This window comes from Oncorhynchus gorbuscha, linkage group LG25 (genome assembly GCF_021184085.1).
Source record: "Oncorhynchus gorbuscha isolate QuinsamMale2020 ecotype Even-year linkage group LG25, OgorEven_v1.0, whole genome shotgun sequence".
Classification (NCBI taxonomy): domain Eukaryota; kingdom Metazoa; phylum Chordata; class Actinopteri; order Salmoniformes; family Salmonidae; genus Oncorhynchus; species Oncorhynchus gorbuscha.
The window spans coordinates 29,150,100-29,177,376 of NC_060197.1; the positions used below are offsets into that span (position 1 = coordinate 29,150,100).

At 46.3% G+C, this 27,277-nt stretch overlaps 4 protein-coding genes across 5 annotated transcripts; 2 read left to right on the top strand and 2 right to left on the bottom strand.

The window, feature by feature from the left end:
• The first annotated feature begins 110 nt into the window (after positions 1-110).
• Positions 111-27,000, top strand: LOC124014333 (perforin-1-like). Of its 2 annotated transcripts, none has more exons than XM_046329192.1 (7): positions 111-197; positions 23,578-23,945; positions 24,202-24,365; positions 24,755-24,944; positions 25,145-25,314; positions 25,446-25,869; positions 26,087-27,000. In XM_046329192.1, exons 2-7 carry the CDS (start codon positions 23,682-23,684, stop codon positions 26,543-26,545), a joined length of 1,671 nt encoding a protein of 556 aa, XP_046185148.1. In that variant the 5' UTR covers positions 111-197; positions 23,578-23,681; the 3' UTR covers positions 26,546-27,000. The 2 variants fall into 2 exon arrangements, with proteins under 2 accessions (XP_046185148.1, XP_046185146.1); XM_046329190.1 differs by lacking the exon at positions 111-197 and adding an exon at positions 20,248-20,794.
• ufsp1 (UFM1-specific peptidase 1 (non-functional)) lies at positions 386-2,315 on the top strand. Its single transcript, XM_046329194.1, has one exon. The coding sequence runs from the start codon at positions 768-770 to the stop codon at positions 1,533-1,535; it is 768 nt and encodes a 255-aa protein (XP_046185150.1). The 5' UTR covers positions 386-767; the 3' UTR covers positions 1,536-2,315.
• Positions 5,199-7,072, bottom strand: si:dkey-85k7.10 (endonuclease domain-containing 1 protein). Its single transcript, XM_046329193.1, has 3 exons — positions 6,563-7,072; positions 5,862-6,068; positions 5,199-5,731 (listed from the first exon to the last, which is right to left on the bottom strand). Exons 1-3 carry the CDS (start codon positions 6,887-6,889, stop codon positions 5,354-5,356), a joined length of 912 nt encoding a protein of 303 aa, XP_046185149.1. The 5' UTR covers positions 6,890-7,072; the 3' UTR covers positions 5,199-5,353.
• On the bottom strand, positions 13,077-21,464 carry LOC124013841. Its single transcript, XM_046328402.1, has 10 exons — positions 19,887-21,464; positions 19,373-19,576; positions 18,666-19,067; positions 17,892-17,913; positions 17,550-17,788; positions 16,430-17,005; positions 14,848-15,147; positions 14,175-14,375; positions 13,658-13,930; positions 13,077-13,360 (listed from the first exon to the last, which is right to left on the bottom strand). The coding sequence occupies exons 1-10, from the start codon at positions 20,184-20,186 to the stop codon at positions 13,244-13,246; spliced, it is 2,634 nt and encodes an 877-aa protein (XP_046184358.1). The 5' UTR covers positions 20,187-21,464; the 3' UTR covers positions 13,077-13,243.
• Positions 27,001-27,277: the final 277 nt, after the last annotated feature.

Below are 27,277 nucleotides of genomic sequence, written 5' to 3' on the forward strand. Positions count from 1 at the left end.
AAAGCTGAACCGACAAAAAAATGTATTGACAGAGGAGGAATCTCGAGACGACCGTTGGAAATATATATATATATATTTTTTTTTTTGAGGTCATCGTCAGTCATTATCTTCTCCACACGCGCACAAGGTAGGGAGATCACCACCAAAGAACAATGTCATTTTTTAGTAACAAAAACATCTGGTCGACAGTGAAAACGGTAAGACTGAGAAGTGTTAATTACTGCAATGCGTAATATCATACGGAATTTGATAGTTTATGTGGTAGGCTATATTACAAAATCATACAGACTAGATTGATCATCCAGGCAGGATCACTGACAGCCAGCTGTCAATCAATCATTTACAGGTGCCCGACTGTGCGCATCAGGCAAAAGAAGGGGGAGGTGTTAGGGAAGGGGGACAATCTATGTTTAAAATATTGAGAATGTGTAATCCATAAAATAGTGACCAATAACAAGCGCCTACGCCGCTTCGGAAAATGTTTCCCACCAAACCCAGATAGGAACTCATTCGTCAACTTTTGCGGATAGAGGGAACTATTTCAGCGAAGAACTGAGTCGCAGTTCTGACCAGACTGTAAACAACTCCACGTATGTTTTCCCCTGTACATCGAATAATATTAAAGGCAAATGAAACAGGAAAACCGAGTAACAAAATTGCACTTCTACCTGGATTTTTAAGGTTTAGATTGAAGAAGAAAATGACTTGCATCATGGAATGACAGCAGAATTGCCACATTGACAAGGGGTCTCAAGGATTGAAGACACATGGCTAATCTAGAGGAAAACATTTCTGAGCGGATTGACTGGGGTGAAAAGGCAGTGGTGGGAGAAAAACACAAAGGCACAGAGTGTAATGCAGATTGGACAGGGACTCTGCTGAATAATGCACACATTGGACTTCCTAGCCCAGCACCAGATGTTGTCAAATGCTCCCTAATATCTGGGGAGTGTCTCTACTTCCACTATGGGTGTGATGGTCAGGACGACAGGGGCTGGGGCTGTGGCTACCGCACCTTACAGACCATGGCCTCTTGGCTGTGCCAGAGCTGGGCCCCACCACCACCTAAGGGCAAATGCAGACCCCCACCCAGCCTTCCCGAAATCCAGCACGCCCTGGTCGCAATGGGGGACAAGCCTGCCATGTTCGCTGGCTCTCGCGAGTGGATAGGGACGTTTGAGGCGGCCCTGGTCCTGGACTACTACTACGACGTCCCCTGTAAGGTTGTCCACGTGCGGGGTGGAGGGGTAGAACTAGAGAGAGCTGCTGAGGAGCTCCACCAGCACTTCCAGAGTCAGGGGTCTCCTGTCATGATGGGAGGCGACCGGGACAACTCCTCCAAGGGGATCCTGGGTGTGTGCACTCGGCCTGGGGGCCAGGGGAGCTACCTGCTGGTGATGGACCCTCACTACTATGGGCCCAGACTGGAGATGACGTCGGTGCAGGGGCTGGGGTGGGTGTCGTGGAAAAAAGTAGGGTCACTGGATCATAGCTCTTTCTATAACTTGTGTCTGCCACAGACTTCCCGGAAATGAAACGGACAAGGACAGATCAGTGGGAAAAGAAGCGTTTTCGTAAACTCAGGCAGCCCAATTCTGATCTTTTTTTCCACTAATTGCAGCCAGATAGAATTATTGTAAGGACTTAATTTGATAATCACTTTGTTAAATGTCTGTTGTAATTATCTGAGAAAATATTTGTAAAATAATATGTATTTGAAAGAGAATATCTGTTATGATCCACAAATAAAGATATGTTAAATATATTTTTACTGTCCTGTACAGCAGTAGGAACTGGTAGTGTATGAGTATAACACTATTGCCCTCTTGTGGATAAATGCAGACTTCATATGGTGTGAGGACATTACCATAGAAATAAAATCACTCTAGTTCTGTGCAGGGTTGCAAAATTCCTGGGGCCTCATTTATCAATCATGCGTACGTGCAAGTCTGTGCGTAAACCCAAGTGTGATTAATCAATATGAATGTTTCCTTCAGAGTGTGTTCAACTCTACCGATACTTCTGTCACAAACTGTTGTGTGACATTAAGTAGCAAATGTGCCTACTCTGGTTTTGGCATGTACTCACAGCTCTCAGATACAGTGCAGGTACACTGTGAGGGTTGTCTAGTCTACATGAGATTATTATGGATGAGAGAATATTGTATTTGTCAAACGTCAGTCAAGCATCTATCATCATGTCACCAGAATAAGATTCTCAATATTTTTTGGAAAGGAGCTTCAACTAGGGATGCATGATATACAGCTGAAGTCGGAAGTTTACATACACCTTAGCCAAATACATTTAAACTCAGTTTTTCACAATTCCTGACATTTAATCCGAGTAAAAATTCCCTGTTTTAGGTCGTTTAGGATCACCACTTTATTTTAAGAATGTAAAATGTCAGAATAATATTGAAGAGTGATTTATTTCAGCTTTTATTTCTTTCATCACATTCCCAGTGGGTCAGAAGTTTACATACACTCAATTCGTATTTGGTAGCATTGCATTTAAATTGTTTAACTTGGGTCAAATGTCTTGGGTAGCTTTCCACAAGCTTCCCATAATAAGTTGGATGAATTTTGGCCCATTCCTCCTGACAGAGCTGGTGTAACTGAGTCAGGTTTGTAGGCCTCCTTGCTCGCACATGCTTTTTCAGTTCTGCCCACAATTTTTCTACAGGATTGAGGTCAGGGCTTTGTGATGGCCACTCCAATACCTTGACTGTGTTGTCCTTAAGCCATTTTCCCACAACTTTGGAAGTATGCTTGGTGTCATTGTCCATTTGGAAGACCCATTTGCGACCAAGCTTTATCTTCCTGAGAGATGTTTGAGATGTTGCTTTAATATATCCACATAATTTTCCTACCTCATGAGGCCATCTATTTTGTGAAGTGCACCAGTCCCTCCTGCAGCAAAGCACCCCCACAACATGATGCTGTGTTTCACGGTTGGGATGGTGTTCTTCGGCTTGCAAGCCTCCCCTTTTCCCTCCAAACATATAACGATGGTCATTATGGCCAAACAGTTCTATTTTTGTTTTTCAGACATTTCTCCAAAAAGTACGATCTTTGTCCCCAGTTGCAAACCAGTCTGTCTTTTTTTATGGCGGTTTTGGAGCAGTGTCCTCTTCCTTGCTGAGCAGCCTTTCAGGTTATGTCGATATAGGACTTGTTTTACTGTGGATATAGATACTTTTGTACCTGTTTCCTCCAGCATCTTCACAAGGTACTTTGCTGGTGTTCTGTGATTGATTTGCACTTTTCGCACCAAAGTACGTTCATCTCTAGGAGACAGAACACATCTCCTTCCTGAGCGGTATGACGGCTTCGTGGTCCCATGGTGTTTATACTTGCACACTATTGTTTGTACAGATGAACGTGGTAACTTCAGGTGTTTGGAAATTGCTCCCAAGGATGAACCAGACTTGTGGAGGTCTACATTTTTTTCTGAGGTCTTGGCTGATTTCTTTTGATTTTCCCATGATGTCAAGCAAAGCGGCACTGAGTAGGCCTTGAAATACAGTTCAGTAGGCCTGGCCCGCCACAGGAGTCGCTGGTGAGACAAGGAGTACCGGCTGGTGCCTCCCTAGACAACGCTATGCGTTGTCCCACGGACATCCCGGTCGCGCCCGGTTACGACAGAGCCTGGGCGCGAACCCAGAGTTCAGTAGGACAGCACCCTTAACCACTGCGCCACCCGGGAGGCCCTCATTTTCATTATTCTTAGCAATGATCTTGTGAGTAAGTATTGTTGTTCGCCTATTGAAATTGAACTTCGGTTCAAGAAAATAAATAGCTAGCCAGCTACTTAACCTTGTTGCCCAAAGCTAACGTTATAAGCAACCAGCTAGCTTCATATGGTTGGTGTGGCTCGACCACACCGGGTTATGTGTTGTGAAGCTAGGCACAAAAATGATTAAGTTTGCCTTCAAAATAAAAGTATGTCATTGACAGTGATGCAAATGAATACAGATAGTAGAATTATGCAATACTTTTATTTTCAAGGCTAACCGCAAAGTCCACTATTGTGGCTAGTCCTTATTGTGGCTAGCTTCACATTTATCAAATAAGAACCGTTTTATAAATTAGGGTTATTTTAGATGATGACACCTAGTTAACTAGCTAACCATAGCTACTGAAACAGATTGTCATTTAGTTATGCTTTTGCGGAAGAACATTGTTTGCATCCATGAGCTAGCTAGCTTTTTTAATGACCAGCATTGTAGGTGCGCGAGACAACTTTACCAGCATCATAGCATACATATCGATGAATTGTTGTGACAAATTAAATACGAGTGATAGTGTAATCAATGTGTAATAACGGCGTAAAAAATCTGAACACGTTAAATCATGTGGTGTGCAGTCATATTCAGGTCCTGATTGGTCAACCAGCTTATTTGACACGTCAAATAGTGTTAAATAGTATCTATTTTGACACGCAAAGACCCAAACGGTGTTCCATAGAAATCCTGGTTGAGAATGAAACGACAGAATAAATTAAGTAGTATTTGAGAATAGTTTCTACGTAATATTGATAAATGAGGCCCCTGAAACTTTCAATAAATTACCTGGTTTTCCCGAAATCCCAGACCCCGGAATCAGGATGGAATAAGCAGGAAATCAGGGATCCTCCAATCCTCCAATTTCTGGAAAACCAATATTTTCCTTTTACGTTCCAGGGAATTTTGCAACCCTAGTTCTGTGGCAGTAAATAAACCTTTAAAAGATGACTACAAAACTGGTGAATATAATTCCGGAATGTGAACACAGTAATTATCCAACATGAATTCTTATGGATTCACTTCATCTCGTACCAGATAATCAACATCCTTCTATGACGTTCAGTGCAGTCTGTCTCTGCAGTAGAGAATATAAACCCGGCAAGTTCTCCTTGATTCAAATCACTCTGACTTGTTCTTGTTACCCAGAGGCCAACATGCAAATGAAGCTTCTGATCAAAGAACAGACATTGGGTTTTTAAATAGGACATGATTATTTTACATGGAGAAGGGTTTTACCACCCAAATGCTGCTATGTCTATAATCTCAAAAGGCTCTGAGTCTGACTGCACATTTTAGGAGCAGTGTCTGCATGAAAGTGAGATTAGTTTTCTTACAAAAAGCTGTTTCTTGAACTAGGGGTTAGGCCTACACTTCACAATAGTTGTTATACATTGAATGGACAATGGAGGCGGAACAAGGTTTGAAAGATCATCTTTATTGCTTGTAAGCAACAACTCATCCACAGGCTACATTCATATTTTCAGAATCTACTCGATACAGAAACTAGATGACAATGTAGAGGTGACATTGAGGCTGGCGTGATTGCAATCACTATCACAAGGTTGCTCACTATGAGTCAGGCACACAGTCGTTGTAGAAGATCTGGAAGTTCTTGTCCACGTCCATCCTTCCCCTGAGGAACTTCTCCAGGTTCTTCACCGGAACCTCCACCAGGTGGTTGTTGACGCGGTCATTCAGCCCGTAGGCCCCGAACGCCGGGAACTTGTACCGCAGGAAGTAGGGCGCGTTCTGGTCGTAGTCGGTGCAGCAGTAGGCCGACCACATGTACTCGGGAATGGCCACGCGGTCCAGGTTGTCACGGCGGATCATGTTCCCAGAGGTCGTGACCCCGGTGATCACGTAGGCTTTGCCACGGCAGTAGTTGTTGAGGCGCTTACGGATGAGGTCCTCGTGCTCGGCCCAGGGCCCGATATTGAACTCACGGATCTGGGGCAAAAAGAAAGATCATTCCTGTTATTTCCCCATACTTCTTCTTCTTCCACCCTCCCCTACGCTTAAACAGTGTAAGGTAGACACACCAAACTAACTATTATATGTGCAGACTGAACCAACTTACCTGGGGCACCACGTTGGTCAGTGTGTAGGTGGAGGCCTTGTCCAGGGGATCCGCCTGGTGCTCGTCGGGGTTGAGATGCCCTCTCTCGTACTGGACCACGTCGGCATAGTCCTCCAGCACCGCCTGGCTGTCCTCAAAGTTCATGTGCATGTGGGAGGAGGACTGGGGGAACGGCTCCATGTTGCTACTGCCCTTCTCTGATGCCAACTAAGGACGGACGGATGAAGGGTGGGGGGGTAGGGAGTGAGTGGGTAGAGGATACAGACGGACGGAGAAGGGGGGGGGGAATAGAGCCAGAGGGGGAGAGAGGGGATTTTGATGAAGAAATTATGATGAATTTAATTTGCATATGCACAATACTGCTGCCTACATGAACAGATTACAACAATGTCCTATTGTAACACCAATTCACACAGCCCGTGATGCAGCCAATATTAAGCTTCTAATTTTGCCTAGAGCAGCAATATTGTCCTCACAGCTCGGCAAGCTTTACCTACTAGTGTATGGATGTCAGTCATCTGCATCCATGAGAGAACCTTTATCAAAACATGTTTTGAAATTACATAATGGGGATGCTGACTTGCTATATTGGAGCATATAAACATTTCTGGCCTATGTTCAAAGGTGACATCCAACACACACACACACTACATAACACACACAGACACACACACACACTACATACACACACAATATTCTACCTGTGGCTCGAACATCCAGGGGAAGTCGACCCTCTTCTCGCCGTCAGACTTCTTGAAGGTATAGGCCGAGTAGACAGGGATGTGTTTGTGGGGGTCGTAGAGGGTGACGAAGCGGGGCTTGTCCTCGTAGCGCTGGCAGAGCTTCTTCAGGGAGTTACCGAGGAGGTAGCCCCGAGGTGGGGTTCCCATGTACAGGGAGTCCTTACAGCGCTCCACATGGTTAAAGTCCTCCACCACCCCGGCCTGGGACTCTCGCACACAGCCCAGTATCAGCAGGACCGCCAGGGACAGAGAAGAGTAGATGGATAAGTGTTTCACGGTGACCATGTTAGCTACTCAGTCTCTCCCTCTCGAACTGATCTTGTTTAGTTGTCTTGTTTGTCTCCCTCTGTGTCGGCATGTGTTCCCCTCGCTCCCTCTGCCCTTCACACACTACGGTTGCTACTTCGTGCGTGAGATTCCTGTCTCTCCCTTCACTCTTTCCCGTGGTAGTCTATAACTCTCTGTACAGTCTCATCTCTCTCATGAAGAGATACTCAGTGGGTCGGCCCATCTCGACTTCCCATTGTCAAGTCTATTTCCATATATTCAAAGTGGCGAGCCGGCCGTAGCAAAGTGAAGAGCATCAGTTAATGTTATCAGTGTTCGGCTTTCTTAGATTACCCAGGACTAGTCCCAGCTAAAGCATGACACATTGGATAGATGTCTTATACTTGGTAATATGAAAACACAGGCTCTGTTAGGTCCTGAAAGGCTGTGTTATTTGTTATGTATCTCATGCTCTTTGCTCTGTAAAGAGGGACCCAAGGTCACCTGTGTCCATCGGTGCAGAACGTAGTCGGAGCTGATTGTGATCTCTCCACTGTAGACTGCCTCTCATCCTATGAAGTGGAGAGATGCAAAGTGTGTGTGTGTGTGTGTGTGTGTAGATCTGTGGCTAGTCTTATCTGCTTATCCTCTCATGTAAAGACTGAGGTGTGAGCAGAATAAGTATTTGTGCAGAGGTAGATTGGAAATGAAACTTCAGGAAGGCTCTGAAACAAAATGGAGGCCTAGCTGTGCCGTGGCAATTTCCCTTCAGACTTCTTGTGGATTCATTGATTTTCACTGGAATTAGTATGATGGGTTTCCAGTGAAGAAGTATGTGGAGGTACAGAAAAACAACATTCCATCCAGGAATTTCAGTGAAATCAGTAGCAACGACTTTGTTTTTATTTCTCCTCATTATTATTGGTGAAACCTGTCTGAATAGTTGCTGTTTCACTCAGTTTCTGTTGAACGTGGGAGCTGTTTAACACCCAGAGGTCGCATCACACCCCTTCCGTGCAGCAGCTGAATATTGCTCTGAATAAAAAGCGGTGCTAATGTATTAGTCATATCATAGCACGCGTTTATATATAGTACATCTGTTGTATGTCAGAAGAAGTGAGTCATCCAACTGTTCGGTGAACTTTATTCAATCAGACGTACAGTGCCTTCAGAAAATATTCAGACCCCTTGACTTTTACCACATTTGTTTGTGTTACAGGCTGAATTTAAAATGGTTTAAATTGAGAATTTGTGTCACTGGCCTACACACAATATCCCATACTGTCAAAGTGGTTTTGTTTTTTGACATTTCACATTTTTTAAATAAAAAAATGAAAAGCTAAAATATCTTGAGTCAATAAGTTATGGCAAGCCTAAATAAGTTCAGCAGTAAACATTTGCTTCACAGTCACATAAGTTACAAGGACTCACTCTGTGCAGTAATAGTGTTTAACATAATTTTTGAATGACTACCTCAACTCTGTTTATTTTATTTATTTATTTTACCTTTATTTAACTTGGCAAGTCAGTTAAGAACAAATTCTTATTTTTAATGATGGCCTAGGAACAGTGGGTTAACTGCCTTGTTCAGGGGCAGAACGACAGAGTTTTACCTTGTCAGCTCAGGGATTCGATCTTGCAACCTTCCTGTTACTCGTCCAAGTCTCTAACCACTAGGCTACCTGCCACCCCACACATACCATTATCTGTAAGGTGCCTCAGTCAAGCAGTGACTTTTGAACACAGATTCAACCACAAAGACCAGGGAGGTTTTCCAATGCCTCGTAAGGAAGGGCAACTATTGGTAGATAGGTAAAAAATAAGCAGACATTAAATATCCCTTTGAGCATGGTTATTAATGACACTTTGGATGGTGTATCAGTACACCGAGTCACTACAAAGATACAAGTGTCCTTCGTAAGTCAGTTGCTGGAGAGGGGGAAAAAAAGCTCAGGAATTTCACCATGAGGCCAATGGTGACTTTAAAACAGTTACAGAGTTTAATGGCTGTGATAGGAGATAACTGAGGCTGGATCAAGAACATTGTAGTTACTCCACAATAATAACCTAATTGGCAGAGTGAAAATAAGGAAGCCTCTACAGAATGAAAAGATATTCCAAAACATGCATCCTGTTTGCAACAAGGCACTAAAGTAATAATGCAAAAAAAATGTGGCAAAGTAATTAACCTTTTGTCCTGAATACAACACATTACTGAGTACCACTCTCCATATTTTCAAGCATAGTGATGGCTGCATCATGATATGGGTATGCTTGTAATTGACTAGGGAGTTTTTCAGGTTAAAAAATAAACTCAATGGAGTTAAGCACAGGCAAACTCCTAGAGGAAAACCTGCTTCTGTCTGCTTTCCACCAGACATTGGGAGATGAAATCACCATTCAGCAGGACAATAACCTAAAACACAAGGCCAAATCTACATTTCCCCGGAGTTGCTTACCAAGAAGAGAGTAAATGTTCCTGAGTGGCAGAGTAATAGTTTTGACTTGAACATCTATGGAAAGACCTGTAAAAGGTGTTCTCGCAAAGATAAACAACTAATTTGACAGAGTTTGAAAAGATTTTAAAAGAATCTTGGGCAAATGCTGCAAATTCCAGGCGTGGAAAGCTCTTAGAGACTTACCCAAAAAAGACTCACAGCTGTAATCGCTGCCAATAGGTGCTTCTACAAAGTATTGACTCAGGGGTGTGAAAACTCATGTAAATGAGATACAGTGGGGCAAAAAAGTATTTAGTCAGCCACCAATTGTGCAAGTTCTCCTACTTAAAAAAATCAGAGAGGCCTGTAATTTTCATCATAGGTACACTTCAACTATGACAGACAAAATGAGGGGAAAAAAATCCTGAAAATCACATTGTAGGATTTTTTATGAATTTATTTGCAAATTATGGTGGAAAATAAGTATTTGGTCAATAACAAAAGTTTCTCAATACTTTCTTATATACCCTTTGTTGGCAATGACAGAGGTCAAACGTTTTCTGTAAGTCTTCACAAGGTTTTCACACACGGTTGCTGGTATTTTGGCCCATTCCTCCATGCAGATCTCCTCTAGAGCAGTGAGGTTTTGGGGTTGTTGCTGGGCAACACAGACTTTCAACTCCCTCCAAAGATTTTCTATGCGGTTGAGATCTGGAGACTGGCTAGGCCACTCCAGGACCTTGAAATGCTTCTTACGAAGCCACTCCTTCGTTGCCCGGTCAGTGTGTTTGGGATCATTGTCATGCTGAAAGACCCAGCCACGTTTCATTTTCAATGCCCTTGCTGATGGAAGGAGGTTTTCACTCAAAATCTTAGGATACATAGCCCCATTAATTATTTCCTTTACACGGATCAGTCGTCCTGGTCCCGTCGCAGAAAAACAGCCCCAAAGCATGATGTTTCCACCCCCATGCTTCACAGTAGGTATGGTGGTCTTTGGCTGCAACTCAGCATTATTTGTCCTCCAAACACAACGAGTTGAGTTTTTACCAAAAAGTTATATTTTGGTTTCATCTGACCATATGACATTCTCCCAATCTTCTTCTGGATCATCCAAATGCTCTCTAGCAAACTTCAGACGGGCCTGGACATGTACTGGCTTAAGCAGGGGGACACGTCTGGCTCTGCAGGATTTGAGTCCCTGGCGGTGTAGTGTGTTACTGATGGTAGGCTTTGTTACTTTGGTCCCAGCTCTCTGCAGGTCATTCACTAGGTCCCCCCGTGTGGTTCTGGGATTTTTGCTCACCGTTCTTGTGATCATTTTGACCCCACGGGGTGAGATCTTGCGTGGAGCCCCAGATTGAGGGAGATTATCAGTGGTCTTGTATGTCTTCCATTTCCTAATAATTGCTCCCACAGTTGATTTCTTCAAACCAAGCTGCTTACCTATTGCAGATTCAGTCTTCCCAGCCTGGTGCAGGTCTACAATTTTGTTTCTGGTGTCCTTTGACAGCTCTTTGGTATTGGCCATAGTGGAGTTTGGAGTGTGACTGTTTTATACAGGTGTCTTTTATACTGATAACAAGTTCAAACAGGTGCCATTAATACAGGTAACGAGTGGAGGACAGAGGAGCCTCTTAAAGAAGTTACAGGTCTGTGAGAGCCAGAAATCTTGCTTGTTTGCAGGTGACCAAATACCTATTTTCCACCATAATTTGCAAATAAATTCATTAAAAATCCAACCATGTGATTTTTTTCCCTCATTTTGTCTGTCATAGTTGAAGTGTACCTATGATGAAAATTACAGGTCTCTCTCATCTTTTTAAGTGGGAGAACTTGCACAATTGGTGGCTGACTAAATACTTTTTTTGCCTCACTGTATCTGTATTTCATTTTGAATATATTTGCTAACATTTCTAAAAACATGTTTTCACTTTGTCATTATGGGGTATTGCGTGTAGATGGGTGAGAGAAAAAAGCAATGTAATCCATTTGGAATTCAGGCTGTAACACAACAATATGTGGAATAAGTCAAGGGGTTATGAATCCATTCTGAAAGCACTGTAAATCACATCTGAAGCTATAGACAAACAGTGAGTTTCTCCAGCAGACAGGATTTAAAGCAAATACGAAGCTACGGAGGGAAAGACATGTTTAGCCTCTCAGTCGTTTGGTAACATGACTGTTTTCCTTTCTTTTCACAACGGGGGTATTTTGGTGCTCGTTGAAATTCCTGGCTTTTTCTGAAAAGCACAGGCTGGGATTTTATGGATATGTTCAGTTAAGCATAGTTATATTTGAACATACTGCATGTTATGTATCTAACTCTGGCAGTATTTAATACATATTATTTAGCAGTCTTTGTTTAGGAAATAAGTCAGAGACTATGAATACTTTCTGAAGACACTGTAGGAACATTATCCAGCACGATTTACATGATCTTTGAGGAGGAAAAAAACAGAAATCCAACCATGAGTTTTGTCAATCAAGAGCAGCAATTTAAGAAGACTACTATAGTTAACTTGTTTCCATTGCAGGAAGTGTAAATGAAATGTAAGGAGTTTTGGGGAGGCAAAGGCCCACCGTGAGACCAGAGGTGTGTTTGGCAGGGCATAAAGTTCTGGAACCTTCAGATAGAAAATCTCTGGAACTCTTCCAGCTTCTTAATGGTCAACTCCAGGACCTGGTGGATGAGTGAACAAACAGAGGAAGAGATGAATGAATGAACGAGTGAGTGAGTGAAGGAACTATTTTTTTATTTGCCCGTCAATTCGTTTTTAGCAACCCATCCCTTACAGGATTATTTGACACATTTTCACAAAAGTAATATTCTGTATGTAATATAATAGTCAAATAACTAGATTTACCTCGTTGAAGGCGTAGTAGGTGAAGTCTGGAAACCTAGCTGTGCCGTGAGGATTTCAATTCACAGGCTGGATTGTGGTCCTTCTGTAGCTCAGTTGGTAGAGCATGGCGCTTGTAACGCCAGGGTAGTGGGTTCGATCCCCGGGACCACCCATACGTAGAATGTATGCACACTTGACTGTAAGTCGCTTTGGATAAAAGCGTCTGCTAAATGGCATATATTATTATTATTATATATTATTATCACTGGAGTTAGTATGATAGGCTTCCAGTAAATAAGATCGTTGATCACAGGAGGTTGGTGGCATCTTAACTGGGGAGGATGGGCTCGTGGTAATGGCTGGAGCGGAAATAGTGGAATGCTATCAAATAAATCAAACGCATGGTTTCCATGTGTTGGATGCCATTCCATTTGCTCCGCCCCAGACATTATTATGAGCCGTCCTCCCCTCAGCAGCTTCCTGTGCATGTATAGAAAAAACACATTCCATCTAGGAACTTCAGTGACACAAGTAGCAACGACTTTTGCTAGTTGTAAAGACCTGTTTGAACAGTTGTTTTACACATTCCCTGTTGAAAACCACAGGAGGGTTAGTGGAAGGGGTTAAAACATCTGCCTGAGGGGATGTCAACCACATTCTCAGATCTCATATTCTAGAGTAGAGCACAACCAACCATAGGACTAAACCACAACCTCTATTGTCATGTTGTACTTTATTTGAGCTGGCATGTTATTTTCTTCACAGGTCACATGACACCCCTCCCACGCACAAACTGAATGTTGCTATGAATAAGAACCTTGCTAATGCCACGTTATAGAACCCGTTTTATGACAATATATATCAATGAACTTTATGTAAGCAGACACAGATGGAAACATCATTTTGGCCTACATGATCTATTCAGAAAGTATTTGGGGGGGGGGGGGGGAAACATGAATCAATCTATCAATAACAGCAATTGAAGAAGACTGCTATATTGTTGACTACTTGTTTCCATTGCAGGAAGTGTAAATGAAATGTAAGGTCTTGTGGTTTGGGGAGGCAAGTCCACTGAGAGACCAGGGGACCTAATGCAGAGCAAAGGCAGGCGGGACACAGTCGTCCGCAAAGATCTGGAAGTTCTTGTCCACGAAGGTGGACCTCTGGAGGAACTCCTCCAGCTTCTTGATGGACAGCTCCAGGACCTGTTGGATGAATGAACGAACGGAACAAAAGTGATGAATGAATAAATTAACGATTGAGTGAGTGAATGAACAAACAAATTCAGATTTTTATTTACGTGTCAAGTGCCCTTTCGGGATCCATCTCTTGCGGGGTTATTGTATGTGATATAACAGTATATGAGAGTAGACGACACTAAGCCATCGCCCAAGACCTGCCAGATTGCTACATTAGTTTGGTTTGTTTTGACAGCGTCTTTGAGATTCTCTTTGTAATGAAAGGCACTATATAAAATACATCTATTGTTATTCTCGATTTACCTGGTTGTTCTCCTTCTGATTGAGGGCGTAGTGGGCGAACGCCGGAAACTTGTAGCGCTCATCGTACGGCGCGTTGTGGTCGTAGTCGGTGCAGCAGTAGGCCGACCACAGGTACGTCGGGACCGCCACGCGGTCAATGTTATGGCGCCGGATCATGTTCCCTGAGGTGGTGATTCCGGTGACAACGTAGGCGGTGCCGTGGCAGTAGTTGTTGAGGCGCTTGCGGATCACGTGCTCCTGCTCTTTCCAGGTGCCAGCGCTGAACTCTCTGACCTTAAAGGCAGTGTTACTTCATACATAGGTGCCTCTGTTTATTGGTTGCTAAAGCTGGTGTTGGTATTTTACTTAGGTATGAAATTATTTCTGACTGGGATTTTAATTTCATTTATTTAAAAAAAAAATGTATCTCAGTATTTAGTAAAGTATCTCAGTCCATTACGCCACTGTTATTTTTTTGTTCAATACATAATGTGACAGTACAATTGTAAGCGAAGAACTTGATAACAAAATGGCAGACCTGGGGCACCACGTTGGTCAGAGTGTAGGTGGAGGCCTTGTCGTCTGGGTCGGCTTGGTGCTCGTCAGGGTTGAGGTGGCCACGCTCGTAGAGGACGGCGTTGGTGTAGTCGTCCAGGATGGCCTGGGCGTCCTCAAAGTTCCTGTGCATGTAGCCGCGCGGGAACGCCTGCATCTCCATGGTGTCAGAAACTGTGGACAGCTGGGTGGGAGACAAGCAAAAAAAATATGAGAGAGCATGAAGGAGCGATAAATAGTGTCGTAGATATGGATATGAGATTAATTAATAGGCTACGTTTTGAAACGCTTGCTCGCTGTAAAAAGGAGACTTTATGATCATTCAAGTATTAGCCTATGAAAGGATGTGCAGCAGTCTGTAATTTTCATGATGACCATAGAGTATTGGCTTTGTGTTATTGAATTACATTTAAATGATATAAAGAGTGAAGCTAGCGCTACATTCTTTCATAAGCGATGGCAAAACATACCTTATGATATACTAGTGAGAGCCAATCAATATGGATTAATCCACTGGACTGGCATTACAGTGGCTGCATCGCAAATGGCACCCTATTCCCTATGTAGTGCACTATCTTTGTCAAAAGTAGTGGACTAAATAGGGGATAGGTAGCCTTTTGGGATGCAACTATTGACTTGAAATGTCTCCAGGTTACCTGTGGCTCGTACATCCAGGGCACGTCCACCCTTTTCTCCCCGTCGGAGCGTTTGAAGGTGTAGGCGGAGTAGATGGGGACGTGGTTGGCCGTGTCGTACAGCGTGACGTAGCGCGGCTTGTTGTTGTAGCGCTGGCAGATCTTCTGGAGCGAGTGGTCCTCCAGGCCCACGGGTGGCGTCCCCATGTACAGGAACTCCCTGCACTCTGGTGAGAGCTCCTTCTCCACCGTTCCCTGGACATCAGTCATCGCCATGGTGACCAGGAGGAAGGCCTGTGCCCAGAGTGGGGCCATGGTGACTTAGCTAGTCTGTCTTTCTGTCTCTCTTGGTTCCCCCTCGGTCTTTCTGTCCCTCTTAGTACTTGTGTGTGTTTCTGTACCTGCCCTGAGTTCTTGGTGCCGGCAGCTCTAAATGAGAGGTACACCTGTGTGTCAGCATTAGCGCTCCCTAATCTGGGCCCATTATGCAAAGCCATGCACACCTTCTCTATCAGCTGACTTTAGCCACCTATCATTGACAACCTGAGTTCTATTGAAATAAAGATATCATTGCTAGCCTGGTTCCAGATGTCTTTGTGCCGTATTGCCAATCCTTATCGTCTTTGGCATGACAACTATAAAAGCTGGCAATACAGCACAAAGAGACCTGGGACCAGGCTAGGCTATTGCCAAAACCTGATGGGTTTTGCTATTGGAGGCCCTGGTGGTATGGCTGGACTCCGCTGGATTGAAACTTCTAGTGACTGATGACAGAAGACTGTCACTCCAGAACGAGTGGTTCCTAATCAAGTGTTTTTTTCTGAAGAGTACTAGAGAATTAGAACAGAAACCACACTCAGCTGAGCTCGCTCTGAGGTGACAAGTTCCTCTGTGTTTGTGGTTATACAGCATGTGGTAGGTTCAATCTCATCCTAGCAGACTCTGGTTACTGGACTCATAGATGATGGTCTTGTTATGCTGCGTGACTATGTAACGTTGTGTTGGCGACATGTGGGACTCGGGCAGTGACTTGTTGGGAAATCAAAGAGCCCTTGCAGCAAATTCGTATTTCCCCTTTAAAGCGGAAACGAAGGTCATGCACCTCAATGACATGAGTGAATTACTTTGAATGCGTCTGTCAACGACCCATTTGCTAGTAAAGGTCATTGAAGTGTAGTCTGCACATGTGTGTATTGTGCATAGGATCAAATAATTGGTGAATGGAAACTCTCTTGATATGTGGGCTAATTTGGTGTTTTGTTGTATTAATATTGTCATGGATTAAATGAAGACAAACAATTAAACATAAATGTATAATGATAGCTTTATTGGTTAGTAATTTCATAAATATCACCATATCATTTATATTTTCAGTGGAAAGGAACATCTCTCTCTCTCTCTCTCTCTCTCTCTCTCTCTCTCTCTCTCTCTCTCTCTCTCTCTCTCTCTCTCTCTCTCTCTCTCTCTCTCTCTCTCTCTCTCTCTCTCTCTCTCTCTCTCTCTCTCTCTCTCTCTCTCTCTCTCTCTCTCTCTCTCTCTCTCTCTCTCTCTCTCTCTCTCTTAAAGATTGTCTCTTGACATTCACTCTCATATCCGTTCACACTTCAGGGACACAGTTTCCATTGAACAGCTGAAAGTCCTGATCCACAGCCATCTCTCTATTGACCAACGCCTCCACGCTCTTCGTCGACGTCTCCGTGACCGCGTTATCTACCACGTCATTAAGCCCGTAGGCTGCATAAGTAGGGAACTTGTACCGGAGCTCATACGGCGCACCGAGATCAAAATCAGGACAGCAGTAGGCTGTCCACAGATGTTTGGGTACCCTCACCCGGTTAACGTTACCTCTCCGGATGGTGTTCCCGGTGGTGGTGACGCCACTGATGATGTAAGCCGTTCCACGACAATAGTTGTTGAGGCGTTTGCGGATGCCCTCCAGGTAGGGTAGCCAGTGGTGTTGGAGGAACTCTTTAGCCTGGGGAACCACGTTGGTCAGGGTGTAGGTCGAGGCCTTGTCCCCAGGACTGGCCTGGAGCTGGTCGGGGTTCAGTTGGCCACGCTCGTAGACGACTGCGTCGGAGTAGTCGGCCAGCACCGCCTGGCTCTCCTCTAGGGCCAGGAGGCTGGAGGGAGAACCGGGGAAGGGCTGCATGTTACCCGTCCCAGAGCCAAGGGACAGCTGGAGGAGAAAGGAGGAGATGGAAGAGGGTTAGAGCGATGTCAGCATGTGATTACACAGACAGAAAATAGGTACAACACAGTATATGAGCCAAGAGGAGAGCGAGAGAGGGGTAGAGTGCAACAAATCATTTCAGATAGAAAATGTGAACAGGAATATCGTTTGTTAATACTATGTGACAATGTGTATCTACTACCTAGACTTTGTCACAGGGAAAGCTGTTCATTGTGAGGGCAATTTCATTGTGCGTCATGCTTATCAAGACTAGTAAACCAGCAGGTCAGAGCACTAGAGGGAATGTTTTAATGTGCTCTACTGTCTACACATCGCCTTAAAGCCCTATTCTCCCCACTGTAGCAGACGGTCTATTCTTTGATCGACTCACCGACTCCTCTTCTTCAGTTTGATTTGACCACAGACTTCAATAGCACAGACCATTGTGTCTCTAATGACTTTGTCTGTGTAGACCATGGAGATGCTTGATCTCGACCAGAGAGACCTATCAGTATAGTTAGTAACAAACAAAAAAAGTCTAGGCCCTTACCTGTGGTTCGTACATCCAGGGCAGACCTTCCCTGCTCTCACCATTGGAGCGTTTAAAGGTGTAGGCGGAGAAGAGGGGGATCCTGCCTGCTGGGTCGTACAGGGTGGCGTAGCGCGCCTTGTCCCCGTAATGCTGGCAAACCTTCTGGAGGCCCCGAGTCCCCTGGAGGCCCCTTGGGGCCAGGCCCCTGTACAGGAACTGGCTGCATTCCCTGAAGGAGGAGTCCACGCTGGAGTTTACTGGGGGAGGTAGAGGAAGCAGGGCCAGAGCCAGGAGCACACAGGACAGCAACATAGTGCGGTGTGGATACACTATCCTGTCTGTCTGTCTGTCTGTCTGTACCTGCACCGGACGGTTTGTGTGGCTATGGACGAGAGAAGGAGAATGGGAGGAGGGAATAAGGAGGGAAGGAAGGGTGGAGGGTAGGAGGTGAGATGAAGGGAGGGCTTCCAGAGTAGTTGATGTCATGATTTCTTCAGCAGGTCTGAGAACAGTGTTTTAGAACTGTAGAATAGAACTGGTGAGAATCATAAACCCACTGATAGTATGCAAAGAAGTGACTCTCATTCAGCCAGCGCTATCTGTGTGCAAGCATTGGGTTACCATGGACGTGTGGTTAGCTGAGTCCTAGTCGACTCATGCACCATGCCTCTACCATTGTTTTTACACTGCACCGCGTATGTCCCATATTCCATGCAAATATTGTCTGTGAAACGACATTGAACAGAATCTTTTTTATTACGTTACAACATTACAGCTGTAGCTTACTATGGTACTTTCATTGAAGCAGTATACTGTAGTCCTGTCGGTTGAAGTTCCATGCAGCACACTTTGTTCAGAGCGTTTCTATGAGGTGTGAAGAAGAGTGTTGCTTCGTGATGTGGTTTCTCACACGTTTGACACCGACGAGAGCCTTTTGTTGTATTTTCAGTTCAGTTGATTGATTGTGCATGACAATTATTGACAGTTACTTTGTAAGAGTATAAAATGTGAATAAAATAAAACTTCCTTCAATTGGTCAATTTACACCCCCATTACAATAAAAAAACTAAAACACACACACACACACGCACGCACGCACGCACGCACGCACGCACACACACACACACAGGCCTATCTCTTCCTTTTCTTTATGAAGGTGTTCTCTGACACACAGTCCTCGTAGAAGATAGCCAGATTACTATCCATGTCCGTTTGTTTCTTCAGAAAGCTCTCCAGTGTCTTCAAAGGCACCTCCGTGACTCCATGGTCCTCCTGCTCATTCAGTGCATAGGCACCATAGCTAGGGAACATGAAACGCACCTCATAGGGAGAGTTACGGTCGAACCGTGGGCAACAGTAAGCCAACCACACGTGTTTGGGGATCCCCATGCGGTCCTCGTTCCCCCGACGTATGGTCGCCCCGGAGACTGTCACCCCGGTTACCACGTAGGACTGCTTTCCGCGGCAGAAGTTATTGAGGCGGCGGCGCACGGTATCCAAATAGGAGCTCCAGGTCTCTTCCAGGAAGTCTGTGATCTGGTACCAGGACATTAGCTAACATTAACATAACATTCAATTCTAAATAGGATTAGAAACTGGGTAGTTCGAGCCTTGAATGCTGATTGGCTGACAGCCGTGGTATATCAGACCGATTGACAAAACATGTATTTTTACTGCTCTAATTATGTTGGTAACCAGTTTTTAATAACAAAAAGGAACCTCAGGGGTTTGTGGTATATGGCCAATATACCACACCCTCTCGGGCCTTATTGCTTAATTATAACATGATTTATAACGTCCCAAAACCATTCAAATACATATTTGATAACAAAATGGCTGACCTGGGGTACCACGTTGGTCAGGGTGTAGGTGGAGGCCTTATCGTCTGGGTCAGCCTGGTGCTGGTCTGGGTTGAGCAGGCCTCGGGAGTACTCCACGGCGTCTGAGTAGTCCTCCAGCACCGCCTGGCTCTCCTGGATCAGAGGCTCCGGGTCATCACTAGGGGGCAGCACCTTCATGTTCCCACCCTCATTCCCAGACACCAGCTGTGGAGTGATTGGGGGGGGGGGGGGGGGTGATGATTTAATGACAGATAAGATAGTTTGTAAAAATAGGTTTTTGAAAAGTTGAATTTAGATAGTAAGAGTGGTTAGATGACAATCATTCGTTGAGGTGGAGAAAAAGCAAGCCCTCATGACAAAGACAGGACCCCAAATGCATTGGCTGGTAAGTCATTAAGATGGGACTGTTATTGCAGGAGAATACTGCGGTATTGCATGAGAGTATCACAGTACGTTGCTGCTGAAGATCTCTCTCTACCTGCTGTGATGATGTGACACGATAACAGATCTCTACCTGTGGCTCGTACATCCAGGGCGTGTCCATCCTCTTCTTCCCGTCGTTCTTCTTAAAGGTGTAGGCTGAGTAGAGGGGCAGGCGACGGCTGCCGTCGTACAGGGTGGCGTAGCGCGCCTTGTCCCCGTAGCGCTGGCAGATCCTCTTGAGGCTGTCCCTGGTCCCGTCGATGCCTGTCGGCGCTGCCCTCATGTAGAAAAACTGTCTGCAGTCTCTAAAGCTGTCGGATACACTGGTACCAGACAGCCAGATCCCTGCCAACAGGAGGAGGGCCAGCAGGTAGACCCGCAATGGACGCATCTTAGCCTGGGTACAGACCCTACAACGGAGAGGGTGGAGGCAGTACTAGGAGGAAAAGGGAAGGCTGTTAATACATCCAGGACTAGACTACCGTAGGGTTCAGTACCAGATGCAGTCCACACAGCACAGAAGGAGGTTGACTGCCAAAGCAAGGAAATGGCTGTGTATGCAAAGTGGCTATGCATAGGACTAATTTGATTGGATGCGTGGTTGGCTAATCATGGAGAGCAGGAGCACATGGGTGAGAGGACTTCAAAAGTAGTCTAGTGTTAAGTGGAATGAAACTTCTGGGCCTGATCTTGTTTTCTAGTGCCATGAGACATTCATCCATCTGTCTGTGAAGTGTTTCTCGTTAGTAAACATCCACTTTCACACCAACACACATTGCAACAGCTTGTGGTGGTATACTGTGTATAGCCAAAGAACTACAGGCCCCGTCTATATAAACAAAGCCTTGACCGCAACAACAACAAAAATACATCCCACATAGTGATTCCTTCAGTCAGTCAGTCATCACAGACAGACGGACAGGTCAGGACGCTCCATTGTTCTAGGCGTTGATTTTCATCAACCTCATCATTACCAACAGATTGTGATTGATATGTCAGGTAAGAGGTTACTCTATATCAGGGCTATTCAACTGGGGTTCCATGGAGATACTGCAGGGGGTCCTCACTTTTTTCTAAAAAAATTAAATCTTTTTTTATATCGCTAGCAACAACAGAATAAACACATTTCGAATTACATACATACAGTAGAAACTAGGATAATATATTCTTTCTAATGATGTCAACTTTATTTATCAAACCCTAATATTGAGCAAATTGCACTAACTGGAGCTAATGACAGAGAAATGACAGTCAAAGTATCTGAAATAGGCTATGAAAAAGCACCCGTTAATACTAGTCGCTGCAAGTGCAATGGCAATGGTGCCGCGTTAGCGGAGACTGCATTCACGGTAAACGCTACATATATCGGCTCTTTACATTTCTATCACACAACCTGTAGCACTTCAGCAATACAGATTGAATCATTTTTACCAAAACACATGGCTAACCTTTATTTAACCAGCTGATATTAGTGAAAATGTGTTTGGAGTTACCTTTTTAGCTAGTAGACTATGTATTTTACACTTCCAATTATAATGTGAAAAGACCAAAATAATAAAAATAAAATCTATTTATTTTTAAATGTTGATTACTTCTCCTTGATATTTAGCTGATAATACCATGGTGGGGGTCCCTGGGTTACCGGTTTGCCTGGGCGGGAGTCCCTGGGTCAGCGGTTGGCCTGGGCGGGGGTCCCTGGGTCAGCGGTTGGCCTGGGTGGGGGTCCCTGGGTCAGCGGTTGGCCTGGGTGGGGGTCCCTGGGTCAGCGGTTGGCCTGGGTGGGGGTCCCTGGGTCAGCGGTTGGCCTGGGTGGGGGTCCCTGGGTCAGCGGTTGGCCTGGGTGGGGGTCCCTGGGTCAGCGGTTGGCCTGGGTGGGGGTCCCTGGGTCAGCGGTTGGCCTGGGTGGGGGTCCCTGGGTCAGCGGTTGGCCTGGGTGGGGGTCCCTGGGTCAGCGGTTGGCCTGGGTGGGGGTCCCTGGGTCAGCGGTTGGCCTGGGTGGGGGTCCCTGGGTCAGCGGTTGGCCTGGGTGGGGGGGTCCCTGGGTCAGCGGTTGGCCTGGGTGGGGGTCCCTGGGTCAGCGGTTGGCCTGGGTGGGGGTCCCTGGGTCAGCGGTTGGCCTGGGTGGGGGTCCCTGGGTCAGCGGTTGGCCTGGGTGGGGGTCCCTGGGTCAGCGGTTGGCCTGGGTGGGGGTCCCTGGGTCAGCGGTTGGCCTGGGTGGGGGTCCCTGGGTCAGCGGTTGGCCTGGGTGGGGGTCCCTGGGTCAGCGGTTGGCCTGGGTGGGGGTCCCTGGGTCAGCGGTTGGCCTGGGTGGGGTCCCTGGGTCAGCGGTTGGCCTGGGTGGGGGTCCCTGGGTCAGCGGTTGGCCTGGGTGGGGGTCCCTGGGTCAGCGGTTGGCCTGGGTGGGGGTCCCTGGGTCAGCGGTTGGCCTTGGCCTGTCAGCGGTTGGTGGGGTCCCTGGGGGGTCCCTGGGTCAGCGGTTGGCCTGGGTGGGGGTCCCTGGGTCAGCGGTTGGCCTGGGTGGGGGTCCCTGGGTCAGCGGTTGGCCTGGGTGGGGGTCCCTGGGTCAGCGGTTGGCCTGGGTGGGGGTCCCTGGGTCAGCGGTTGGCCTGGGTGGGGGTCCCTGGGTCAGCGGTTGGCCTGGGTGGGGGTCCCTGGGTCAGCGGTTGGCCTGGGTGGGGGTCCCTGGGTCAGCGGTTGGCCTGGGTGGGGGTCCCTGGGTCAGCGGTTGGCCTGGGTGGGGGTCCCTGGGTCAGCGGTTGGCCTGGGTGGGGGGGGTCCCTGGGGGTCAGCGGTTGGCCTGGGTGGGGGTCCCTGGGTCAGCGGTTGGCCTGGGTGGGGGTCCCTGGGTCAGCGGTTGGCCTGGGTGGGGGTCCCTGGGTCAGCGGTTGGCCTGGGTGGGGGTCCCTGGGTCAGCGGTTGGCCTGGGTGGGGGTCCCTGGGTCAGCGGTTGGCCTGGGTGGGGGTCCCTGGGTCAGCGGCCTGGGTGGGGGTCCCTGGGCCTGGGTGGGGGGGTCCCTGGGTCAGCGGTTGGCCTGGGTGGGGGTCCCTGGGTCAGCGGTTGGCCTGGGTGGGGGGGGTCCCTGGGTCAGCGGTTGGCCTGGGTGGGGGTCCCTGGGTCAGCGGTTGGCCTGGGTGGGGGTCCCTGGGTCAGCGGTTGGCCTGGGTGGGGGTCCCTGGGTCAGCGGTTGGCCTGGGTGGGGGTCCCTGGGTCAGCGGTTGGCCTGGGTGGGGGTCCCTGGGTCAGCGGTTGGCCTGGGTGGGGGGTCCCTGGGTCAGCGGTTGGCCTGGGTGGGGGTCCCTGGGTCAGCGGTTGGCCTGGGTGGGGGTCCCTGGGTCAGCGGTTGGCCTGGGTGGGGGTCCCCGCTCTATAGTCATTCCAAAAGAAAACAATACTTTTTATTTTGTCGTTTTTTCCCTTTCCTAACTTTTTTAGGGGAACAGCAGTCCAATCACTCTATGCCTTGTACTGTTTAATGGAGATTATTACAGAGAGAGATGGAGTGAGTAGGGAGACAGATAAGAGATGTGCAGTTGAAGAAGTCGACTCCGGTAGCGAACGCCGGTCTCTCACGGGGGCATATGGACTCTTGAATTAACTGAGCTTTCGCAATACAAATCCCTGGCACATACAGTAACACTCTTATGTGTTTCAGTCAAAATAGCACCACAATATCTTAACACTAGACTACTTTTGAAGTCTGAAAATGTCTGACAACTTTAGATTTTGGTTGAATATTAAAGAACACTATTGAATTGAATATCTACCTCCTCCTCCTCTCCAGGCATACAGACTACTCTGGTGACCCTGCTATGGCTGTGGGGATGGTGGCTGACCCCCGTTCAGCCCTCGTGCACCACGGGCCGGCCAGCAAGGTGCAAGGCTGCCATGTCAGCTCCTGGTACCAACCTGGCGGGCGAGGGTTTCAACATTGTCACCATGGAGCGCAAGCAGGCATATGTTGTTGATGTGGACAACTGGAAGACCCCAAATGGAGCCTGTACCCTCTGTGTTAACCCTTTCATGGAGGGCCAGACTCAGAGGCTGCCCGCAGCTGTGGTGGACTGGCGTCCCTTGCATCAGTGTCACATGAAGTTGTCCAGCATTGTCTTCGACTCCAGCGAGTCGTTTGTGAGCAGCAGCCAGACAGATGTAATACTACTACAATACTACAGCTACTACTAATACGGCTACTACTTCTAATACAACTACAACTAATACTACATCTACTACTACTATAATTATAACTACTACTACAGAAAATAATAATTGATATATTAAGCATTTTATAATAAGACTAATAATATATACAAAATATTAATCAAATGTATAATACTACTAATAGAAATAGAAGTTTACCCCATTATGGGGTAAACTCACTTAATCCACCACCGATGTGTATATATAGGTGGACGGCAGTTGGCAGATTGGTCTGGACGTTAATATCCCCAACGCTAATGGGTCGGCCATGGTGGGGGGTACCCTCTCCAGAGCTGCCAAGACGGTGATGAGCCAGTCCAAGGAGGACAAGTACAGCTTCATCAAACAGGATATACACTGCTCCTATTACAGGTTACCTATTACTTCTATGAATATAATAACTTCACTTGTATTAGAAAGTTCACTTTCCTTTATATAGCCAACACTGCCCTCTATAGGCTATAGTAAGGTATACACTAGATTATAATAGTTGTGCACACACTCTGGGGTGTTAAAGAATAGTTATTTTGCGATAGAAAATCCTGTTTCAATTGTAACTACATAATGTGTTTTGTTGACAATTTGTAGCCACATTGTTATTGAATTAGACTTCTTGAAAATAGTCAAACTTCTATCCCCATAGATAGGCCTACTTTTAGGCAGGGACTTTGATGAACCCCTCAAAAAGGCCACAAAATGACAAAACCATTTACAGAAAGATAACAAAGTAGTCTATTCTCTATCTTGGGTTTCTTCCTCAGTTACCGCCTGATAGAGGACCCTCCCCTGCACCCCGAGTTCTCTCGCTCCCTGGGCATGCTGCCCCCCCTCTACACCGACCAGACCAAGGCTGACTACAATCGTTTCCTCGCGACCTTCGGTACCCACTATATCCGGAAGGTTAAACTGGGGGGGCGGGTGAAGGGCGTCACCTCACTGCGCGTGTGCAAGGTAAGACTTCTCAAACTCTGCAAATGACATTCTCATTATTGATAGTGGTATGCCTATTTGTGGTGTACAACTTATTGAAGATGTGTTCATGTATTTAGGCAGATTATATGTAGCTCTGTTTTTAATTTGATTGTATGACATCACATTTTTATTTAAGAGTCTGCATATGTACCGAGATGTTTTAATAAACCCAAACCTAGGCGGCCGTCAATGGTTACAACGAGAACGAGGTCAAGGACTGCCTGGAGGCCGAGGCCTCTGTCGCCACCAACTGCGGAACAGCCGAAGCCAACGCAGAGACAAAGTTCTGCAAGAGTGACCTCAAAAAACGTAACACCAGTGACACCTTCAGCAGTACCTTCAACGAGAGGTTTGACCGATTTTAGAAATGTTAGCGATTTTTGGTGGGATTAATGGGCATTATACAAGAGTTATAAAAAACACATTTCCAATAATGTCCTCATGCAAGACAAAACATGACTGACGTTAAACAACATACAGGTTTACCGAGGTGGTGGGGGGACAGACGGACGGAACGCCCGACCTGCTCTTCTCCAAGATTGGTGAAAACTCCAAGGCCTTCGCTGATTGGGCAAGTAGCCTGAAAACCATACCTGATATCATCAACTACTCTCTCCATCCTCTCCACCTATTGGTGAAAAAGGCCAGCAAGAGGGCGGGGCTGAAGAAGGCCGTGGAGGACTACATCCTGAAACACGCCCTGTTCAAGCACTGCTCTGGGAAGTGCAAGGGAAGCTCCAGGTCCAGTACCCATGACTCCTGTCAGTGTGTGTGCCAGACCAGTAAGGAGATGACCAGCCAATGCTGCCCGCAGGAGAAGGGCTTGGCTCACCTTACCGTCACCGTGAAGAAAGCCAGGGACCTCTGGGGAGACACCACCTCCCAGACCGACGGCTTTGTCAAGGTATTATTCATCTCTTTTATTTTCACATTTTAATTGACTATGAAGTTTGTTTTCAAGTGCACTTTAAAGCTACAGTCTAGGATTTGACAAGGGTTACATCTCCCTAGCCCCATACCCGAGCTGTATACTAAAACAAGTGACAGGGACCTCGTTTTGTCATTTTTCTAATCACATACTGTAGCTTTCAATAAAGTTTGATTTGGTTTGCTTCCTCAAGGTGCTCATGGGAAAAGACGTCAAGCAGACCAGGGTGATCCATAACAACGACAACCCCATGTGGAAGGAGGTCTTCAAATTTGGGACAGTCAAGCTCTCCCTGGCCAGCGAGCTCAAGTTCACTGTATACGATGAAGACAATTGGTCGAACCAACTCCTGGGGGAATGCAAAGTCCAGCCCGTCAAAGCTGGGATTCACGACGATATGTGTCCCATGAGTCACGGCAGCCTGTTCTACTCCTACAAGGTCGACTGCGCCCCAGGGCTTCGGGGCCACACCTGTGGGGAGTACGCCCCTTCCGGGATGAACTCTGACCTCTCTTACCTCTATACCTCCCGCAACGCCCTGAACATGACTCAGGAACTGCTGGCTCACATCCGGATGGGCCAGCCCATAGGAGACCCTTTGACCTTGGTGAAGCAGAGGGATAATGATCACCCTGCCCTCAGTGAGCCGTGATCAAAATATATGCCCTGTAATGCACTGTAAACCTTAGTCTGCCTATCTAACCTTAATGCATACAATTTCTAATCGCTTGTTCTTTAAAAAAATATAAATGTAACCTTTATTTAACTAGGCAAGTCAGTTAAGAACACATTCTTATTTAAAATGGCAGCCTACCGGGGAACAGTGGGTTGACTATCTTGTTCAGGGGCAGAACGACAGATTTTTACCTTGCCAGCTCTGGGATTCGATCCAGCAACCTTTCGTTACTGGCCCAACACTAACCACTAGGCTAGTTTAAAGATAGTGTTTTCAACATGCATATGACACACTGACATACAGTGCCTTCGAAAAGTATTCAGACCTTTCGACTTTTTCCAAATGTTGTTACGTTACAGCCTTATTCTAAAATGTATTCAATAAAAACATCTCAACAATCTACACACAATAACCCATAATGACAAAGCAAAAACAGGTTTTTTGAAATGTTTGCAAATGTATTAAATAAAAAAACAGAAATACCTTATTTACATAAGTACTGAGACCCTTTACTATAAGACTCAAAATTGCTCAGCTGCATCCTGTTTCCATTGATCATCCTTGAGATGTTTCTACAACTTGGAGTCCACCTGCGGTAAATTCAATTGATTTGACATGATTTGAAAAGGCACACACCTGTCTACAGTTGAAGTCTGAAGTTTACATACACTTAGGTTGGAGTCATTAAAACTTGTTTTCCAACCACTC

Bases quoted from the DNA above. Each gene is read 5' to 3' on its own strand.
- LOC124013841 (XM_046328402.1), bottom strand. From the start codon at position 20,186: ATGCGTCCATTGCGGGTCTACCTGCTGGCCCTCCTCCTGTTGGCAGGG. The intron at 15,148-16,429 runs GTGTGAACGGAT...CAGACTAGCTAA, and splicing joins ATGGAAACTGTGTCCCTGAA to GTCACCATGGCCCCACTCTG. The intron at 14,376-14,847 runs GTAACCTGGAGA...TCTCCCACCCAG, and splicing joins CCTGGATGTACGAGCCACAG to CTGTCCACAGTTTCTGACAC.
- LOC124014333 (XM_046329190.1), top strand. The intron at 23,946-24,201 runs GTAATACTACTA...GTGTATATATAG, and splicing joins TGAGCAGCAGCCAGACAGAT to GTGGACGGCAGTTGGCAGAT. The intron at 25,315-25,445 runs GTTTGACCGATT...AACAACATACAG, and splicing joins AGCAGTACCTTCAACGAGAG to GTTTACCGAGGTGGTGGGGG.
- ufsp1 (XM_046329194.1), top strand. From the start codon at position 768: ATGGCTAATCTAGAGGAAAACATTTCTGAGCGGATTGACTGGGGTGAA.
- si:dkey-85k7.10 (XM_046329193.1), bottom strand. From the start codon at position 6,889: ATGGTCACCGTGAAACACTTATCCATCTACTCTTCTCTGTCCCTGGCG. The intron at 6,069-6,562 runs GTAGAATATTGT...GTCCGTCCTTAG, and splicing joins CCTGGATGTTCGAGCCACAG to TTGGCATCAGAGAAGGGCAG. The intron at 5,732-5,861 runs GTAAGTTGGTTC...TTTTTGCCCCAG, and splicing joins TGACCAACGTGGTGCCCCAG to ATCCGTGAGTTCAATATCGG.